At 46.8% G+C, this 19,444-nt stretch overlaps 1 protein-coding gene across 7 annotated transcripts in view; it reads right to left on the reverse strand.

Moving 5' to 3' along the window:
- Positions 1-4,830, reverse strand: part of DYSF (dysferlin) — a 201,748-nt gene extending 196,918 nt beyond the window's left edge. For 4 of the 7 annotated variants that reach the window (XM_058550970.1, XM_058550965.1, XM_058550968.1 and 1 more), the window contains exon 1: positions 4,234-4,829. In XM_058550970.1, coding sequence (XP_058406953.1) covers positions 4,234-4,321 — 88 coding nt within the window. In that variant the 5' untranslated portion in view covers positions 4,322-4,829. Of the gene's footprint in view, positions 1-4,233 lie in introns of all 7 variants that reach the window. The other 3 variants (XM_058550977.1, XM_058550972.1, XM_058550975.1) reach the window with 1 other exon arrangement.
- Between the last annotated feature and the right edge of the window lie 14,614 nt (positions 4,831-19,444).

The raw sequence follows: 19,444 nt of genomic DNA on the forward strand, positions 1-19,444 counted from the left end.
ATATATGTTTAATTACATACAATAATAATAATTAGAGTTCACACAAATTGAGTGCCAGGCACTATTCAAAGTACTTTACATGGATTAACATATAAACTCTTCAGAACCATCCCTCCAGAGTGGATACTATTATTATCAACACTTTGCAGATGAGGAAACTTAGATACAGAGTGGTTAAGTAGCTTGCCCAAAGATGCACAGCTGGAAAGTAGCAGAGCTGGGATTCCAAATCCAAGATCCCAGGCAGTCTGGGTTCAAAGCCAATACTCTCAGCTACCATCCTTCTCTCCCTCATTTGATGTTCTCATCCCACTGGAATGTGACCAAGGCAGCCAGCTATCTGCACTCCTGAGCCCCTCCACCCAACTTCACACTGGACTGGCTAAGCCTGAGGCCCACAGTGACACTGCCCCTGTCCTGGAGGCCACTGCCCCATGGCCCACCTCCGTGCCCCATGATCCATCACCCTGGCCTCAGCTTATCAGACTCTGAGCAGCCACCATAGGCCTGCCAGAGGCCTGTGAGATGGCCTGGCTGGAGGGTACTGCCTAGAGGGACATCATGGGCCCAATGGTGACTGACTGGTCCCATGAGATCCAGAGAGAGTGATGCAGAAGAACAGAGACGCATCTAAGATAAGAAAGCGTCCTCCAGACCAGAGAGTGAGAGGGAGGAGGTCTCTGCCTGGGTAAGAGAGAAAGGGAGTGGCAGTAGGGACAATGTGTGAGATACGGCAGGATGTGAGGGGGCAACGTGCAGACTGAGACTGGGCTCCAGGGTGTCAGCCAGACCTGGGTTCAAATCCTGCCCCTCCCTCCACCTTTTACTGCTTGTGTCTTGTAAATCAGAGCTAAAACCAGAGGGAGATGGTAGAGCAGTTAGAGACGGGGCTCTGGAGCCAGCCGGCGTGGGCTGGAACCCCGACTCCACTCCTTACCAGTGTATAACTTAACCTCCTGGTGCTGCAGTTTTCTCATCTGTAAAATGGGGCTGATAATAGTTGCTACCATATATGGCTGGTAGGAGGATTAAGTGTCTGCATGTAAGTGCCTGGTATGAATTATAACTGGAACATGATACAGCTCATATGAAATGCGTTCTATTTAGAACAGCGCCTAGCACCTAGTGAGCGCAGTATCAGTTAAATCTGTCTGTTTCATAGGATTGTTGTGGGGTTTTAAAGAAACAGCATCTGAAAATGGTACATTGTTTGTGCTTAATGAATGCCCATTCTCTCTCCTTGTGATGAATGTACACATGTTCAAAGCTAGAATCTTCTCTCTTTTAGTCATTCATCTTTCGCTGCTACCCTCCTGGCAGCCTTGTATCCCCCGCCCACTTTGACTCAGCCCAATGCTGGGTACCCGAGGCACAGCCCTCCCCTGTACTGGCTCAGGCCAGGGTGCTCTGGGTGGGCAGTGCATGGTATGTTTTCCAAAGCACTTTGTTATTCATGAGCCATGGATGCTGAGAACAATAGAGGTCACTGATGATGGGGGGGGCGGTGCTTTGGCCACTGTGTGACCTTGGCCAGGCCCCTGTACTTCTCTGGGCCTATTTGCTCATCTATAAAGGGAGATAATATCTGCCCTTTGGCCTCACAAAGCTGCTGTGAGCATGAAATGAATTTATGCATGCCCGCGGGAGCCATGAGGTGTCATTATGGGATATTATAATCAGGTAGCCCAAGGAGAGGTTTTATGGGCCCCAAACCTAAAGGGTCCAGGAAGGCCAGATCCAGGCCAGCTGGTGCGAGAAGGCATCCCAGAAGGGTGTTTGGCTCTGAGTGGTGTGTCCCTAAGGCCAGAGCCTTTCGTGACCAACCTGGCCCTGGCTAGGAGGAGGGTGATCAGGCCTGAATGCCACAGGGAGGCCAAATTTGGACATGGGTTAGAGCTTGGCTAAAGCAGGAGATGAAATGTGGCCAGAGCTGGGGGAGGGAGGGACTGCATTCCCCAGACTGCCTGGCAGTGACTGTGATGATGGGGAGTGGGGGCTTCCAGCCAGCCCCCTCCGCAGGCTGGGGCCACACCCGGTCAGCACAGACAATGTGCTTCCTTTCTCCCCAGGGAAGGGGGAGCCCACCCAGAGGAGCGAGGCAGCAGGCAAAGGGCAGGACCGCAGACTGACATCAGGCAGATGGAGGGGAGGGGCTCAGCTAGGGGCATGGGTGGAGCATGGGAGGGACTGCTCCACAGACAGCCCCTGGGGCTGAACTAACAAGGACAGGAGAGCAGTACTTCCAGTGGGTAAAGCACTTCCGGAGGTAGAAAGTGCTTCCCCATTCATTGTTCATTCTCTCCTTTCTCCTGCTAGGGTCCAGAGCCTGGCCTGGGTTGGGGGACCATGAAAGATGAGGCAAGTGTGTATGTATTCCAGTTGGTGGGGGGGTTGGGAGGTGGGGGATGTGGTCAGGGAAGGTGGAGGAAAATCTGGTTCAGGCTGAGTGGACACCACAGGAGACAAGACCCCTGAGAACAGAGGCAGGGGCTCCAAGGTGGCCCCTCTCGGGCTTCATTTGTGCACTGGACAGCTCCAGAGGGTGCTGTTCACAAAGCCTGCTCAGCCCTCAGGCTGGGGGACTGTGATGGGGGAAGAGTCCTAGAGCAAGAGGCTCCCCCTCCCTCCACAGCAACAGTATCCTCCCTCCCTCCCTCAGCCAGGAGGGTATTTACAGTGCGAATGGTGCTCCCCAGCGTTGTGCAGGCAGAGCCCGGGGCCCTCAGCCAGGCGGCTACCCTGGGGCCATGCAGGTGAACCACTGGCCTGGCCTGCCCAGAGCTGAGGATGCAGAGGAAGTCTGGAGGCCCCTGTTTCATGCCCTCATCTTCCCCTTGGAAACACCTTGACAAAGGTCATTTCCAGAGGCAACTGTGGGAAACTGGTCAAAACAGCATGTTAGGAAAAAAACACAGCTAGAGTGTCACCTCCACTTCCCTCTGTCCCTCCTCTTGGTGCTGCTGTTTTCCAGGCCACAGGCCCATTCAGCGACTCCTCCCCGAGAAGCCCCAAATCTCACACCCAGGGGTGTGTGTGTGTGTCTGTTGTGACACACCTGTGTGTGCTGCTGTGGACACATGCTGCGTCCTCTGAGTGTCTGCTCCTTGGAACATCACAGGTGTCACATGCGCTCTCAGACGGGTTTGTGTCTGGGAGCCTATGTGCACACGGGCCTCTGGGAACAGGTAGATCCAGGAGCTTGTGAAACTGAAGGGGAAGGTCTGCTGCATAGCCAGGGACCAGCCGATGCTCTGACTTCTGGGGGCCTGGGATGCGGCCAGAGCTCTGGGGAGAAGGGGAGTGACAGGTAATGGAGGCAGAGAGGAACCCACAGGGTGGGGAAGCAGGCTTTCACACTCTGGCCCCTGGCCCTTATCCCCCAGGATGGCTCCAAATCCAAAGGCCCAGCTGTGCAAACCCCAGTTCTGGCTTGGCCCTGACGGGGTCCCAGGGAAGCAGACAGGGCCCAGCCCTCAGCTCCTGGAGGAAAAGTCCAGTCATAACCGTGTGAAGACCTTCCTGTGGAGTCCCAATCTGAGAGGATAGCAGGCTCCCCTGCTCAAGGAAGACCCAATCTGATGATGGAGATACTGCCCCCCAGATACCACTTCCCACATGCTCCAGTCTGGTGGGGGCAGGGAGAAGGTCCCTAGAGGTTGATGCTGGTGACAGCTGTGTCAGCTGCTAAATTTCCCCCATCCTGTGCAAGAGTAGGATCCCTGGATGGGTGGGCAGTGCCTCTGCCCCTAGTGGCCGCCTGCCTGCCAGCCCAGCCTGTGACAGAGAGCAAAGGCGGAGGAGAGCGCCAGGCCAAGGCCCAGGGGGAAGGGAGCTGGGTTATAAATAGGCCTAGGACTCAGCCTTCCGGGGTCGGGGGTGGGGAGCCCTGCAGTACAGCTCTTCACCGCCCACAACGCAGAAAGACTTCTTTTAAGAGATCCAGAAGAGAGAGGAGAGATGCGGGCCCCGCCTTCCAGGCCCACCTTAGCCCCAACCCAGGTTCAGCTTCCAGGCCCCGGAGAAGAGCCCTCAGCCACATTTCCCTCCTTGCCTCAGTTTCCCTCTGAGTCGCCCCTCCCCGAGGATGTGTGTCTCTGCAATACTCAAAGTTGGTCTGGCCGCGGCGCAGAATCTTGTGTCTCGCATCCCGGCGCTGCCCCGGGTGGAGAGCCGAGACTTCCCCTCCCCGACACCCACCCTCCCCGCCCGGCGGGGATCTCAGGCCGCTCCTACCTGCAAACACGGCGGAGCAGTAGGCATCGCTGATGTCGGTGTCCGGGGTGTGGACGTTCTCGGCATAGAGGAAAAAGACCCTCAGCATGACTGGCCAGTGTAAGGGCCCCGTGTGCCCAGGGCGCGGAGAGGGCTGGAGAAGGTCGGGGAGGACCGAGTCGCAGCTCGTGGGTCCCCTCACTGGAGAGGGCTGGCGGAGGGAAGCCGGTTCGGACCACTGGCTCCCGGCTCCAATCTGCTGCTATTAAAGAGGAAAGGCCAGCTCTGGGCTTCTCCAGTGGCTACACTCGGTCCTCGCCTCGGCTGCCCTTACCCCGCTGGTCAGCGGGCGCTCCGAGAACAGGGGCTTCTGCTTATCTTCCACCCCCGCAGCCCTACCCGGGCTCGGCTGAGCTGTAATTCAATGCTCCGGCCGCAGACTCTCCCAATGACACGGCATTTTGCACCTGGCCGCGCAACAGCGGACTGGGCGGCGGCCGCGATGGCTGGGGGGCTGAACCAGGGCTCCGGGTGCCCAGCTCAGTCCAGATCTCGCTCCTGACAGGAGAAAGGCTCAGCCCCTCCCCTGACCTTCCATCTCCCGCGGTGCGCAACGCCAAGCCTGTCGCCTCCTCCCGCCGCGAGGATTCCAGCACTCTCCCTCGGAGCCAGCGGACCGCTCAGGGTACAGGCTGGGGAGCAGGCGCAGGGACGGCGCCTTCCCGAGGAGAAGCTCCGAGCTGAGGAATTTCATTCACCAGCAGCGCCGGCTGCCTTAAAAACTTTGCCCCCCTCTTTTCTGGTTGCAAAAGCAACACATGCTACTTTTAACACAAAAGCACAAAAGAAAGCAATCTCTAAGTCTGAAAAAAAAGAGTATTAACATTTGGATATTTACCAGTCCAGGCTTTTCCTCTGAATGCATGTACATATGCATATAAATTACAGTTATTTGTTGTATATCTGAGATCAGAGTGTGTGTACACTTCTGTGTCCTGCTTTTTCGTGTAGCATTTTCTTGCATCATTAAAAATTCTTCATAAACAATTTTTTCTATAGCTACATAATTTTCTATCATATGAATGTACTAGATTCACAAAGCTTTTTCCTCCTGTTACACAATTAGGCTCTTGCCAGGTTTTTACATGAAACCTGGGATATAAACCCATCTTCAGCCCCACTCTGCTAGTTACTCAGATTGGATTCCTAGCCTTGGAATAATAAGGTCGCAGGACATGCCTTATTTTAGGTCCTGGTACCTCTTGCTAAAGCGCTTTCTGGAAGCTGTGTAGATCCACACTCCCAGCAGTAGGGTGACTCACCTTCTAAAGAGGGCCACTTGGATGGGTGTGCAGCTGTCAGCAAAACTTCTCCCCCAGCAGCCCAGGGAGGAGCACACACACCCAGGGCAGGAAAGGTCAGCTGCGGACAGGGGGCTGGTTTTGCCCCATAAGGAGGTCCCCGGGGGAAGCAACACTCCCCCAAAGGTCTTAATTTTAAGATCAGATAGCAAACGTCTCCTGTGGTCACTTATGGTCCTCCTGCAGCAATCTGTGCCTCCTCTCTTCTTTGCCTCTAGCACACTATGTGGATGTGGGGAGAGGAAAACAGGAGGTTAAAAGTCAATCATTCATTTAACAGGTACGTATCGAGTCCTACAACACGCCGAGCACTGTCCTGGGTGTTGGGGACACAATGGTGAGCAGAAGTGACATGGTCCCTGCTATGCTCTGAATTGTGCATCCCCACCCCAAATTTATATGTTGAAGCCCTAACCCCCAGTTAGGAATGTGACTGTATGTGGAGATAGGGCTTTTAAAGAGGTGATTAAGTTAAAATGAGGCTGTTAGGGTGGGCTCTAATCCAATCTGACAGGTATTCTTGTAAGAAGAGGAAATTTGGACACACAGAGACCCAAGGGATGCGCACACACAGAGGAGAGACCATGTGAGGAGACAGCTAGAAGGCAGCCATCTGCAAGCCAAGGAGAGAAACCTCAGAAGAAAAATAGCCAACCAACAATTTGATCTTGGATTTCTAGCCTCCAGAACTGTGAGAAGATAAATTTCTGTCATTTAAGTCACCCAGTCTGTGGTGTTTTGTTATGGCAGCCTGAGAAAACTAATGTAGTGCTTGACTTCAAGGAGTTTCCACTTTAGTGGAGGAAACTGACATTTATCAAATAAACCAAGCCAAGCATACACTGTTATAATAAGTGCAGTAAAGGAGAGAAAATGGGTGTGTGTGAGAGCAGATAGCAGGGGGCCTCATCTAGACCCAGGGGCAGTGAGAGCTATTTGAGATGAGACCTGAAGGCCAGTTAGGAGTTCACTGGGCAAGACTGAGGCGGCAGAGGAAAAGAGTGTTCTAGAGAGAAGGAAGGAAACGCTCTGGGTCAAGGCCTTGGGAAGAGTGGGGGAAGAAAGAACACCGTGACTTGCAGATGGGGGTGGGATGAAGAGCTGGAGGAGGTGAGGCTGGAGAGAACATACAGAGCCTGTCGGAAGCTGCCTAAGGCCTGCTAAGTCCAAAGGAACGACAGGATTTGATCTACTTTTCAAAAGCTCCCTCGGGCTGCTTTTTGGAGAATGAAGTGCAAGAGGCCAGAGTGGAGGTCAAGAGGCCAGTTAGAAGCTACAGTGGAGGGTCAAAGTGAGAGGTGATGGTGACGTGGCCCAAGGTGGTGAGAGTGGGGTTGGAGAGAAGTAGAGCAACGCTGGGAGGAAGGAGGAGGGACATTCTGCAGAGCAGGTGGAGTAGATCAAGTTTCTCGCTGCTGAACTTGGCCATTATGTGTCGCTGGAAAAAAAACCTTTGGCTTGGATGAAGTGATTGACTGATTCATTCATTCATTTAACCAACATTTATCGGGTGCCTTGTATGTGGCAGGCATTTGCCAGATTCAAGTTTTAGAACTTGAAGGGTACTGAGTAGGGAGTAAAATTTAATTTCACTGGGAAGAAGGGCAAGAAGCCCTGCTGATCTCGGGAAAGCCCCAACTGTGGTCTATTTTTAAAGAAGTACAGTTTGGCTGTATTCAGATGCATAAAGTAACACGAACCTGCTCCAAGGCAGAGCTAAAATGGCATATAATAAGAACCTAGCTGCTTGCAAATATGGTGTGACGAAAGTGATTTGAAAAGAACCAGTTTTCTTTACAGGTTAAACATCCCCCCTGGCGACTTCTCTATGTTCTTTATTCATACAGCAAGTTCACTTCAAACATTTTACACACAGCCCAGTCTGTACGGAAATGAACTCCTAGTGAGAATGCATCCCAACTTGATTCCTCAATGTGCAGGACATGTTTGGAGTGTCTCCTGTATTTAAAAGAACCACGATCTCTGAGACCACCCTCTGGCCATAGGGAAAGACACTTGGTCCAACCTGAACCAATCTGATGATCTCTCCCAAGAATTTGGAGTTGGGACTGAGAGATGCTAGCCTCTGTGTGTGGCTGGAGCTGAGATTAATAAAATTGGAGGCTCAGAAGGAGCCACATGCTTGGAAAAGTGGAGAAAGTTCTGCAGTCAGAGAAAAAGAGATCATGAGTAGGGGGCGAGGTAGAGGGAACAAGAGAAAGAGACCCTTCTGGTTGTTCCTGGATCCTATTCCTCACGAGTCTCACTGCCCATAAATTCTGAGAGATGGCCTCGGAGGTAGATATTTGCCATTTTGGGCTCCCAGCTTTCGACCTCTCCTTCCTAAAACACTCTCACCACTCCTCGTGAGTAGTCAGTCTTGGGGAGCAAAAGTGCCTGCCTCTCTCTCTCTCTGGAAGATTCAGAGCCAGTGCCTTCCTCTCCCCATCACTGTGCAGCATGGCCCAGGCTCAGCCAGCTGGACACACTCTTCCAGGACTTGAAGTAAGTCCTTAAGGAGCTTCAGGAAGTGAGATGTGGCAGCTGCAGTGACAGCAAATGTCCAGCCTTTTCCTCCTGTAGAATGGGGGATCACAGCTATGGCTCCCGCTGCCCTGAGTCCTGTCCACTTCTCAAGTCAAGGCTGCCAGCTTCCCTCCATTCTGTGAGCCCCCAAAGCTCTCCCGTAATCCTCTCTTGCCTCAGATGCCCAGGCTCGGTTGCTGTTGCTAGCAGCCAAGAATCATCTGACAGACCCAGTGTCTTTATAGCGAATCCCTCCACAATTTGCTTTGGAGAAAAAACCTTTGGCTTGGATGAAGTAATTAACTGATTGATTGATTCATTCATTCATTTAACCAACATTTATAGAGTGCCTCTCCCAAAGCTGCCAGAGGGAGCATGGCCCAACTTGAAGCATTGTTCTGTTTCTTGCTAGAAAAGAACCTCGGCTACAATATTCAAAGGTATTAAGCATCACTAGTGTCTTATATTTCTGTCTACCTTCTCTCCTTTGGAATTATGGTTGGGATCAGACCTGCAAAGAAAAGAGGGAGTGGAGAATATGAGGAGTTAGACCTTTGATGTAACCCATAAAACTCTTCGGAGGACAAGGTGAGGTCTAGGGGTGTGTGTGTGTGTGTGTGTGTGTGCGCGCGCGCGTGTATGTTATCATTAGGGGGATTTTGTGGGCTGGAGTCCATCCCTTACTTGGAGCATCATGAGAATAACCATCAGGGCTGCCAGGTATAGCTGCACAGGTAGTGCACTGAGCAATTATACATGGTCACCCTCCTAGACCATAGCCGTGTCAAAGTCAGGATCTCTAGCTGGAGGTACTAAATAGGCAGTCAGTCAGCTTCAGCTCGGAAAGCTCTTAAAAAGATAAATTCTACTCTGTAGATAGCCTGGCTGACATGCAGAAATTATACATCTTCATGTAGTTAAACTTATCAGTCCTTTCCCTTATGGCTTCTACCTTTGTTGTTTTAATAAGTGATCCCTGCCTCATCCCAAGGTTATATAAGGATTTACCCAGATTTGCTTAGATTTACCTATATTTACCAGTTGGTTTATTCAATTCTTAACACTCTGTCTGGAATTACAGTTTGGTTTCCCCTCTGGGAAAGAAAATATATAAGTAGAGCCCTTCCCAAATTGGGCAATTTAAGGGAAAATTATTTGAATCCTCAAGGTCAATCCATTTTTGCTTCTATGAGCTCAGGTCCTCTGGGGCCACATGCTCTCTGCTCTGGGCAGAGGAATGTGGTGGGTCAGAGTGTATTAAGGGCAGGAAGTGGGGATGGTAACTGTGTTAGATCTCAGTTACCGTATGACCATTGACAGATTTAACATCTCTGAGCCTTAGTTTCCTCTGAGCCTTATATTCCTGTAAGATGAATATAATCATAGTTTGTGGTGAGGATAAAATGAGAATAAAATGGATGCAAAGCACTATTTTACGATCTTCCAAAATCAGAGATGCCTCTCTTCTCTGGCCTAGATGGGACTTTTTTTTTTTTTGCATCATAGCAGGTAAGAAACTACAGCACAGCAGGATACAGAGACTGGTCAAAAGATTTTCTTTATCCTTTATTTGTTATCAAATCCAGAGAAGTGCACTCTGTTCCTGCCCTCTGCTGAAGGTGAGATTTGTCAATCGTCCGGATTGTCCAGGGCCATGGGGTGGGTTTGCATTTCTTGGTCTTCCTATAGCCACGTGATAGGCAGAAAAAAATGCCTCCACAAAGATATTCACTTCCTAAACCCCAGAACCTGTGAATATTTACGTTTTATGGCAAAACATGTGATTTAGTGAAGGATCTTGAGAGGAGGCGTTTATCTGGGATTATCCCAGTGGGCCCTAAATGCAATCACATGTATCCTTATAAGAGAGAGGCAGAGGGAGATTTGCCAGGTACACACAGAGAAGGTGATGTGAAGATGGAAGCAGAGATTGGGGTTACGGGGCCACAAGTCAAGGACTGCCAGGCAGCCACCAGAAGCTAGAAGAGGCAAGGAACCGATTCTCCCCCAAAGCCTCCAGAGGGAGAATGGCCCTCCCGACACCCTGATCTTGGACTTCTGGCCTCCAGAACTGTGAAAAGATAAATTTGTTGTTTTAACCACCACAGTTGTGACAGTCAGAGCAGCCATAGGAAACTAATGCACTGAGCCTCCGACCATGCAACCAGACAACTGTTGTAAAGGATGGGCTTTCAGACCACTTTTACTGCGTATTGTTTCAGAGCAGAAAAAGGAGAGTCAGCTCTCCAAAGAGAGAATTTGAAAACACTACATGATTTCTAAGTTCTCTGCTACATAGATCTTTGTGGGACTTGCTAAGAACCACTCTGGTCATCTCATCTGCTTCCCCTGAAAAGAAAACTCATGGTTAGTGTCAGAGAGTTTCAATTTCCCATGAAAGGGACTTTCCCAAGAATCTACCATAATAAACACTTAGTAAACACTCAATAAATAAAAACTATTTATTATGATCTGTTCAGGCATGGCTGCTAATACAGTGGAAAGGATTATATTCAGAAGGGCTGGTTGGAGGGCTGGGGTTCCTCTGGTCTGAAACTCCCCTGAGAGCCCTCACCCGAGCCCTCACCCTGAGCAGGAAGTGGAGAGCAGCCTGTCTCCTGAAGTGCAGGGAGCATAGCTCTGGGAGTAATGTAAGTGGGTCCATCTGTGTGCACAGGCCTCCTTTTGAATTTATCCCAGAGGATGAGGAGTCTCTAGAAAGGATGAAGGAAAGCCTACACTCAACTTCTGGAAGAGGCTACAACATCCCAAGATGAACCAGTCTTAGCAAATGTGAGGAAAACTGTTCCAGGAGGCACCAGTAGGGGCCTGGTGAGGTCCTGGTGATGGTCGGCTCCCTGCTAAGGTGTAGAACAAGGGCACAGGTAGAGCTGATGCAGACGACAGGGAGCAGGTGTGAGGGGTCCCTGCTGTGTCTCAGGGCAGAGATGAGCCCGAGAGCTTTCTGAAGCTCACATACCAAAGGATTCCTGTTGACTCATGGGGAGACACCACCAGAGAAGGCCTAAAGAACATTTCCAGGAGTTAAGAGGGCGACAAACCGTTGGCATTTTCAGCATTTTTTCCTTGGCTGAAGGCTGGGACTTTGGAAAAGGACACCAAGTGAAGTGAATATTTGACTTATGTTTTTTTTCCTTTTTGTGAGGAAGACTGGCCCTGAGCTAACATGTATTGCCAATCCTCCTCCTTTTGTTTCCCTTTTTCTCCGCAAAGCCCCAGTAGCTAGTTGTGATGTCACAGTTGCTTATCCCTCTAGTTGCTGTATGCGGGACGCTGCCTCGGTGCGTTGGTGCGCTTCTGGGATCCGAACCCAGGCCACCAGCAGCAGAGAGCGCGCACTTAACTGCTAAGCCACGGGGCCTGCCCTTATTAGGGTTGCTTAAAGTGTGGTCAATCTGAAGGTCTCCCGCATCAGAATCCTCCTGTAAAAAAAGGAGACACCTGAGCCCCCTGCACTCCCAGACCTTTTGAATCAAAACTTCTGTGAAGGGCCCAGGAATTGGGCTTTGAAAAGCTCCCCAATTATTCTTATGCAGACCCAAGACCAGGAACCACTGACCTACGTAGTGTCAAAGAACAGACTTTGGCTCTTTGGATCATAATCTAAAATGCCACATGAATGCACTCTTGAATCCAGATGGAGTGCATTTCACAAGGACTGAGAAGCCTGTTTGTCTAGAGATTGGCTTTAAGCGGAAAAAGAGAGCACTGGGAGGAGGGAGAAGAAGGTGAAGGAGATGATATTCAGGTAAAAACTGTAAAACCAGTAGGACAAGAAAAGAACAATGGCAGCAGTGTAAAAGGATGACTGGAGTCAGACTACCTGGATTCAGATCTTAACTCTCTTTCCTACCAGCTGTTATGGTCTTGGGCAAGTTGCCTTACCTTCCTTGGTTTCCTTGTCTGTAAAATGGGGACCATAGGAATACCTGCCTCATAGGATAGGTGCTTGTGATGGCTAAGGCTGTGTGTCAACTTGATTGGGCTAGGATGCCCAGATAGCTGGTAAAACATTATTTCTGGGTGTGCCTGTGAGGGTGTTGCTGGAAGAGATTAGCATTTGAATCAGTAGACTGAGTAAAGATCCCCCTCACCAGTGTGGGTGGGCATCACGACATCATCCAATCTGTTGAGGGCCTGAATAGATTCATTAGAACAAAAAGGTGGAGGAAGGGCAAATTTGCTCTCTGCTTGAGGTGGGCCATCCATCTTCTCCTGCCCTCAGACATCAGCGCTCCTGGTTCTTGGGCCTTCAGACTTGCACCAGGACTTACACCATCAGCAACCTCCACTCTCACCCCACCCCACCCCACCCTGGTTCTCAGGCCTTTGGGTTGGGATTGGAACTACACCATCAGCTTTTCTGGGCCTCCAGCTTGCAGACGGCAGATCATGGGACTTCTCAGCCTCCACAACCATGAGAGCCAATCCCTCATAATAAATCTCTTTCTATGTATTTATATATATCCTATTCGGTTCTGTTTCTCTAGAGAACTCTGACCAATACAGTGCTTCATATATATTATATGTCCCCGGTGCATAGTGAGCATTCAATAAATATTAGCCATTATTATTATTATTATTGGAATGTGTAACTAGTATTTCACAGGATTAACAATTCAGGAATGAAGCTACAAATAATATTTATGGTCTGTGACACCTATAGAAATATAAGCTGTCTTAGTCCACTCGGGCTGCTATAACAAAATAACATTGATCGGGTGCCTCATAAAACAGAAATTCATTTCTCATAGTTCTGGAGGTTTGAAGTCTGAGATCAGGGTGCCAGAATGGTCTAGTGAGGTCTCTCATCTGGTTCGCAGACTTCTCATTGTATCCTTACATGGCGGAAGGGGGCTAAGAATCTCTATGGAGGCTCTTTTATAAGAGCACTAATCTCCTTCATGAGGGCTCCACCCTCGTGACTTAAATACCTCCCAGGGCCCCACCTACTAATACCATCACCTGTAGGGGTTAGGATTTCAACATATGAATTTTGCGGGACACAAACATTTAGACCATAGCAGAAGCACTTGAGGTTTTAACAGTAGAGGTATTTACATAAACCTAACAAAGTGGTAAAAGATACTCACAGTTCAAAGCAGCATACCCGCCAGAAAGTGGGAGAGAGGGTACTGCAGATCAAGATGTACCCCTGCATAGAAATCCTCACCAAGACTCATGCAAAAAAGGCTTTTTAAGCCTTTTTTTTAAGTTTTGAAACTTTTAAAAGTATATTCTAAGTATAAGGCCTTTGTTGGATATGTGATTTGTAAATACTTTCTGCTAGCCTATAATTTGTCTTCCCATCCTTTTAACCAGGTCTTTTGAAAAAAAGTTTTCACTTTGATGAAATCCAATTTATCCATTTTTACCTCTTGTGGATTGTCCTTTTCATATCAGGTTTAAGAACTTTTGCCAAGTTCTAGATCCTGAAGATTTTTTTCTTACGCTCTTTTCTGAAAAGTTTTATAGTTCTATGTTTTCCATTTAAATCCATGGTCCCTTTTGAGTTTTTAATATAAGGTGTGATGGTCAAGGTTCTTATTTTGCTGATGGATGTCCAATTGTTCCAGCACCATTTATTAAAAAGGCTACTCCTCTTCCATTGAATTGTCTTTGCTTTTCTGTAAATAATTAATTGGGTATATTTGTGTGGATCTATTTCCAGGTTTTTTATTCTGTTCCATTGATCTATCTGTCTTTCCCTCTGCCAGTACCACACTCTCTTGATTACTGCACCTTATAGTAAGCTTTAACACTGGAAAATGATTCTTCCCACTTTATTTTAATTAATAGATTTTATTTTTAAGAGCAGTTTTAGGTTCATTGCAAAATTAAGCAAAAAGTACAGAGAGTTCCCACATACTCCTTCCCACAATCACACATAGGCTCTCCCACCACCAACATCCCACAACAGAGTGTTACATTTCTTACAACTGATATTTCCACTTTATTCTTCTTTTTCACAATTGTTTTGGCTATTTTAGGGCTTTTCCCTTCCCAAATAAACTTTAGAATAAACTTGTCTATGTCTACAAAAAAAACTTGCTGGGATTTTGACAGGAATTGCATTAAACCTATAGAACAATTTAGGGGAGAATTAACATCTTTACTATGTTGAATTTTTCAATCCATGAACATAATAAAACTCTCGATTTTTTCAGGTCTCCCTTAATTTCACCAGCATTTTATAATTTTCATTATACAGATCCTATACATGTTTTGGTACACTTATACCTAAGTAATTTTCTTTGGAGCAATTGTAAATGGTATTGCAATCAAAAAATTTTTGGTTTCCACTTATTCGTTGTCAGTATATAGAAAATACAATCGATTTTTGTGTTGATCTTGTATCTTACTGAACTCATTTCTTCTAGTTTTGTTGTACATTCCTTAAAGTTTTTTATGTAGATAATCATGCCATCTGCAAATAGAGACAGTTTTATTTCTTCTTTCCAATCTGTGTGCCTTTTCTTTCTTTTTCTTGCAGTGGCTGGAATGTGCAGTACTATGTTGAATAGCAGTGGTGAGAGTAAACATCCTTTCATTGTTCCCGATCTCAGAGGGAAAGCATTCAATCTTTCAACATTAAGCATGATGCTAGCTGGATTTTTTTTTGGTAGATTCTCTTTATGAGATTGAGGAAGTGCCCCTCTATTTTTAGCGTATTGCGAGTTTTTACCACGTATTGGTGTTGAATTTTGTCAAAATTTTCTGAATCGATATCATAACGTTGTTCCTTCTTTAGGCTGTTACTATGGTGGATTACATTGATTTTCCAATATTGAACCAGCCTTGTATATCAGGAATAAATCCCTTATAATAGGTCAGGAAGTATTCTCTATTTTCTGGAAAAGCCTGTATAGATTAATTCTTTGAATGTTTTGTAAGATTCTCTGGTGAAACCATCTGGGCTTGGAGATATGTTTTTTGAGAGTATTTTAATTACAAATTCAATTTTAGGATTATTGTTTCTCTACTTCATGTTGGCGTAGTTTTGGTGGTTTGTGATTTTCAAGGAATTCGTCCATTTCTTCTAAGTTGTCGAATTTGAGCATAGAGTTGTTCATAGTATTCCTTTATTATTCTTTTAATGGCTGCAGGATCTGTTGTAACATTTCCTATTTTCATTCCTGATATTAGCAGTTTGTGCCTTCTTTTTCTTAATCTTGTTAGAGATTTACCGATTGTATTTTTTGAGGGACTAGCTTTATGTTTAACTTTTCCCTCTCCTTTTCCTCTTTTCAATTTCATTGATTTCTGCTCTTTATCATTTCCTTCCTTCTGATTGCTTTGCTTTTATTTTGCTCTTTTTTCTAGTTTCTTGAGCTACGAACTTATTGATTTGAGATCTTTCTTCTTTTATAATGTAAGCACATAGTGCTATAAATTTCCCTTTCAGTGCTTCATTAGCTGTATCTCACAGATTTTGATGCTTTCGTTTTCATTCACTTCTACGTATTTTTTTTCCTTTTGAGACTCGTTCTTTGACCCATGGATTATTTATAAATGTGCTGTTTAATTTCCAAGTGTTTGATGATTTTCCTATCATCATTCTGTTGTTGATTTCTAGTTTGATTCCATTATAGTCAGAGAACATATTCTGTATGGTTGCAATCCTTTTATATGTGTCAAGGTTTGTTCTATAGCCCACATTATGATATACGCTGGTATATGCTCCATGGGCGCTTGAAAAGAATGTGTATTCTGCTGTTGCTGAGTGTTCTATAAATGTCAATTAGAGGGGCCGGTCCCGTGGCTTAGCGGTTAAGTACACGCACTCCGCTACTGGCGGCCTGAGTTTGGATCCCGGGTGTGCACCGACGCACTGCTTGTCTGGCCATGCTGAGGCGGCGTCCCACATACAGCAACTAGAAGGATGTGCAACTACGACATGAAACTATCTACTGGAGCTTTGGGGAAAAAAAGGAGGATTGGCAATAGATGTTAGCTCAGGGCTGGTCTTCCTCAGCAAAAAGAGGATTGGCATTGATGTTAGCTCAGGGCTGATCTTCTTCTTCCTCAAAAAAAAAAGTCAATTAGATCCCTTTTGATTGTGTTGTTCAGTTCTTCTATACCCTTGCTGATTTTCTCTAGCAGTTCTATCAACTGGTGAGAGTGGGGGGTTGAAGTCCCTAAATATAACGGCATTTGCCTATTTCTCCTTTTAGCTCTATGTTTTTGCTTCATGTATTTTGAAGCTTTGTTGCTTGGTGTATACACATTTAGGGTTGCTCCATCTTCTTGGTGGACCAACCCTGTCATCATCATGTAACGTCCCTCATTGTCTCTAGTAATACATTTTGCTTTGAAGTCGAATTTATCTGATATTAATATAGCCAGTACTTTTTTTTAAAATTAACGTTAGCCCAGTTTTGAAAGTTAGTTTCCTAAAGCCACTTGCAGTGACCAATTATTTTATCAGTCTGAGTCCCAAAAAGAAATAGATGGCACACTGATCTTAGGACAGCTTGAGGAAGGTTTAATAAAGGGACTATTTACAAAGGTGTGAACAGGCTATAGGGGAATCACGAGTAGTTCAGCACCCTAGGATTAGTAACAGTAGTTACTAGTTACTGGAACCCAGGAGAGAGTCCTATAAAGAATGCGACCTTGATGGAAAGAAACAGTGATCTCTGGTTGAGGAAAAAAGCCAGACCAAGGTGATCCCACAGGGAGAGAGCCAGAAGAAATACCCTGACCTCACTTCCTCTGTTCACTCTCCTGCCCTGGCTCCTCATTGTTCAAACCAAGTCAGAAGTGAGGAGGCAAGGATGCAGTCCATATAGGTTAGCCTCCTGGGGCAGAAAGCAGGGTAGAAAAGGGTGGAGAGTGGATCTGGTAGGGCAAACAAAAAATATCTAAGACTTACTAACCTGAAGGACCCTGAGCTGATAATTTTTCATTTGGATTATCTCTACATTTATAGGACCTGAACTCTATCTAAAAATGGAACTACCACAAGAACACCCAGAACCTAGAAATACTCCTTCAGTGGACAGCCAGTGGTGGGAACACCATGGAGAATCTTTAAGCATCTGAGGACTGGCTTTGGGGACCTCTGAAGTTCCCCCCAGCCTTGAGATTCTGCTGCTGAGAAAGCTGCAACAAAACAGCCTAAAAAGTACAGAAACTCTAGTCGGTGTGGAGGTCCTAACCACTGGTATTAGGAATCAGGTTGTGTGTGTGGGGGTTGGTGCAGAAGCAGATTGGGGTTATCAATGGGGCATGACTGAGGCATTCTGTGTGTGGATGTTTGGGGCATGGTTGTGAAGATGAACAGGAACAGGTGTCTACTGGATATCAGCCACAAATGAACAAGAAAAGCAGCAATATCACATTAGACAAAGGATGGAAATTAAACTGTTCTCTTACATCAGCACCAAAGTGGATAGCATGTAAAAGGCATTGTGTAAAGGTGATTTTCTTTAATATAAGATTTCATCTCAAAAGTCTCTGCAAGTTTTCTGTGAAATGGGATGAAGTTCAAATTCCCTAGTTCAACAGCCAAAGCTATATAAGTTCAATAGAAACCCTGACAAAACTGACTTAAACATAAGGAAAAGTATTAGCTCTCTGGACTGAAAATCCAGAGGTAAGGTAGCTTCCATGTTTCAACAGCATAAGGATGTCATCCTGGGCCCAGGTATGTACTGTTTCTCAGCTTTACTGGCCTCAGCACGTTTCTTTCAAAGCCTAGAGACCCTTGTGGTTAAAGCACTCAGGGCTATCTAAAATTAGAAACATGGCTTCTTCTGGGTTTATATAAAGTGGGCCTCTCCTTTCTTAGGAGTCCTGGGCAAACTTCCCCTTGGATCTCTCTGGGAAAATCACCCTGGCAAGGTGGATGGGATTACTGATTGGCTCAAATTAATCAAGGCCCATCTGTGAATCTGTGCCTAGGGTCAGATTCCTAAGTGCAGGGCTACTTGGAACGAAGAGGAGAAATGAATGCTTCACAAGCAATCAACACAGTACCCACACGCAGAAGCCCTCCTAAAGTACCATTCATTTCCACCTCTAAACTTCACTATCCCACAACATCAGCACTAGACTCTCAGGTCTCAGAGCTACATTATACGCCCCCTTAATTGACGTGCTTGACAGAAGAGATTGGAAGTTTCAAATTCTTAGGTACTAAGCTGTTCCACTTCAAGGAGAAAGGCCCGGGGTAAACACAAGGGAGATGTGATTTTGCCTTCCTTTAAGCAGTCTGAAGGTCGCAGGTGCCCCTTTTGGCATGTGCAGCTCTCGCTACTGAGTATGATTCCAAGGTTAATGACACAGAATATATTTCTTAAATAAATAAGAAAGCCCTGAAATACAAGCCAATTACTTATGAGGGCTCAAAGAAGGAAAAGAATAGCAAGATTCATTTAAGCAGAGTGTCCTCTGCTTAATTTAGTTTCCTTATGTTTACGTGTTCGTCAGGTTTCTCTTCTAATTAATATAGCCTTGAATGTTGTTAGGAAAACCTAGCTGGGTAACACTTAACAAGAGTCAGCAGCTCACAGGAAAGTAGGGGGCCACTTCCCTAACTGCAGAGTATCTGTACTTGAGTGTCCAAGTTAGAACCTCACCTTTGCAACCTCCCTGAGGCCTCTTGACCCTCTCCTTCCCTGGCTGGGGCAGCTCACAAGTGCTTGCCTGGGAATGTGGTGGCAACAGGTCTGCTGGCGTTGGAGAAGTGAAAATGAAGAAGTTCCAGACTCCAGGGTCATTGTAAGGCAGATAACACTCTAGTGCAGCTTCCAGCGAGTTCCTGTGGGTGGCCATAGGAGACCAGGCATAATTTCTCTGGTCCTTAATACATGACTAGGATTAACTCAGGGGCCTACATAAACTGCGGCAATGAGGTTGTGCTCACTGCAACCAAGCCTGGTTAGAGAGGTGGTGCCCTAGTTATACTTCCACCTAAGCCTCTAACCACTCTTGACAAAAAGGCACCAGCAAACTCCCTGGCCAGCCAAAAGCCTTTCAAGTCAGGAGAGGCTCAGAAGGCTCCGGCTGTTCTGCAGAGCTGAAGGAGACACCCCAGATGCAGCAAGGCTGCTAGCTGTAGGGGAAAGCAGCTCCACTAGCAGGAATGTACTCAAAGCAGGGCAACAGGCACAGCCTACTCCATGGAGGCAAACGGAGGGTGCAGTCTGCAGAGAACTTAAAAATAACAAAACTGACTATATCTGCTTTTTATCATCACCATTTGCTACAAACAATCCTAAACAATATTAGTGATAAAAGATCTCACCCAGCCAGAGACTGGAGACTACTCCTACGAGCGAGCTACCAGAGTTTTCCACCTTATCCACTAATGCTTTTGC

Source organism: Diceros bicornis, chromosome 12 (genome assembly GCF_020826845.1).
Source record: "Diceros bicornis minor isolate mBicDic1 chromosome 12, mDicBic1.mat.cur, whole genome shotgun sequence".
Taxonomy (NCBI): domain Eukaryota; kingdom Metazoa; phylum Chordata; class Mammalia; order Perissodactyla; family Rhinocerotidae; genus Diceros; species Diceros bicornis.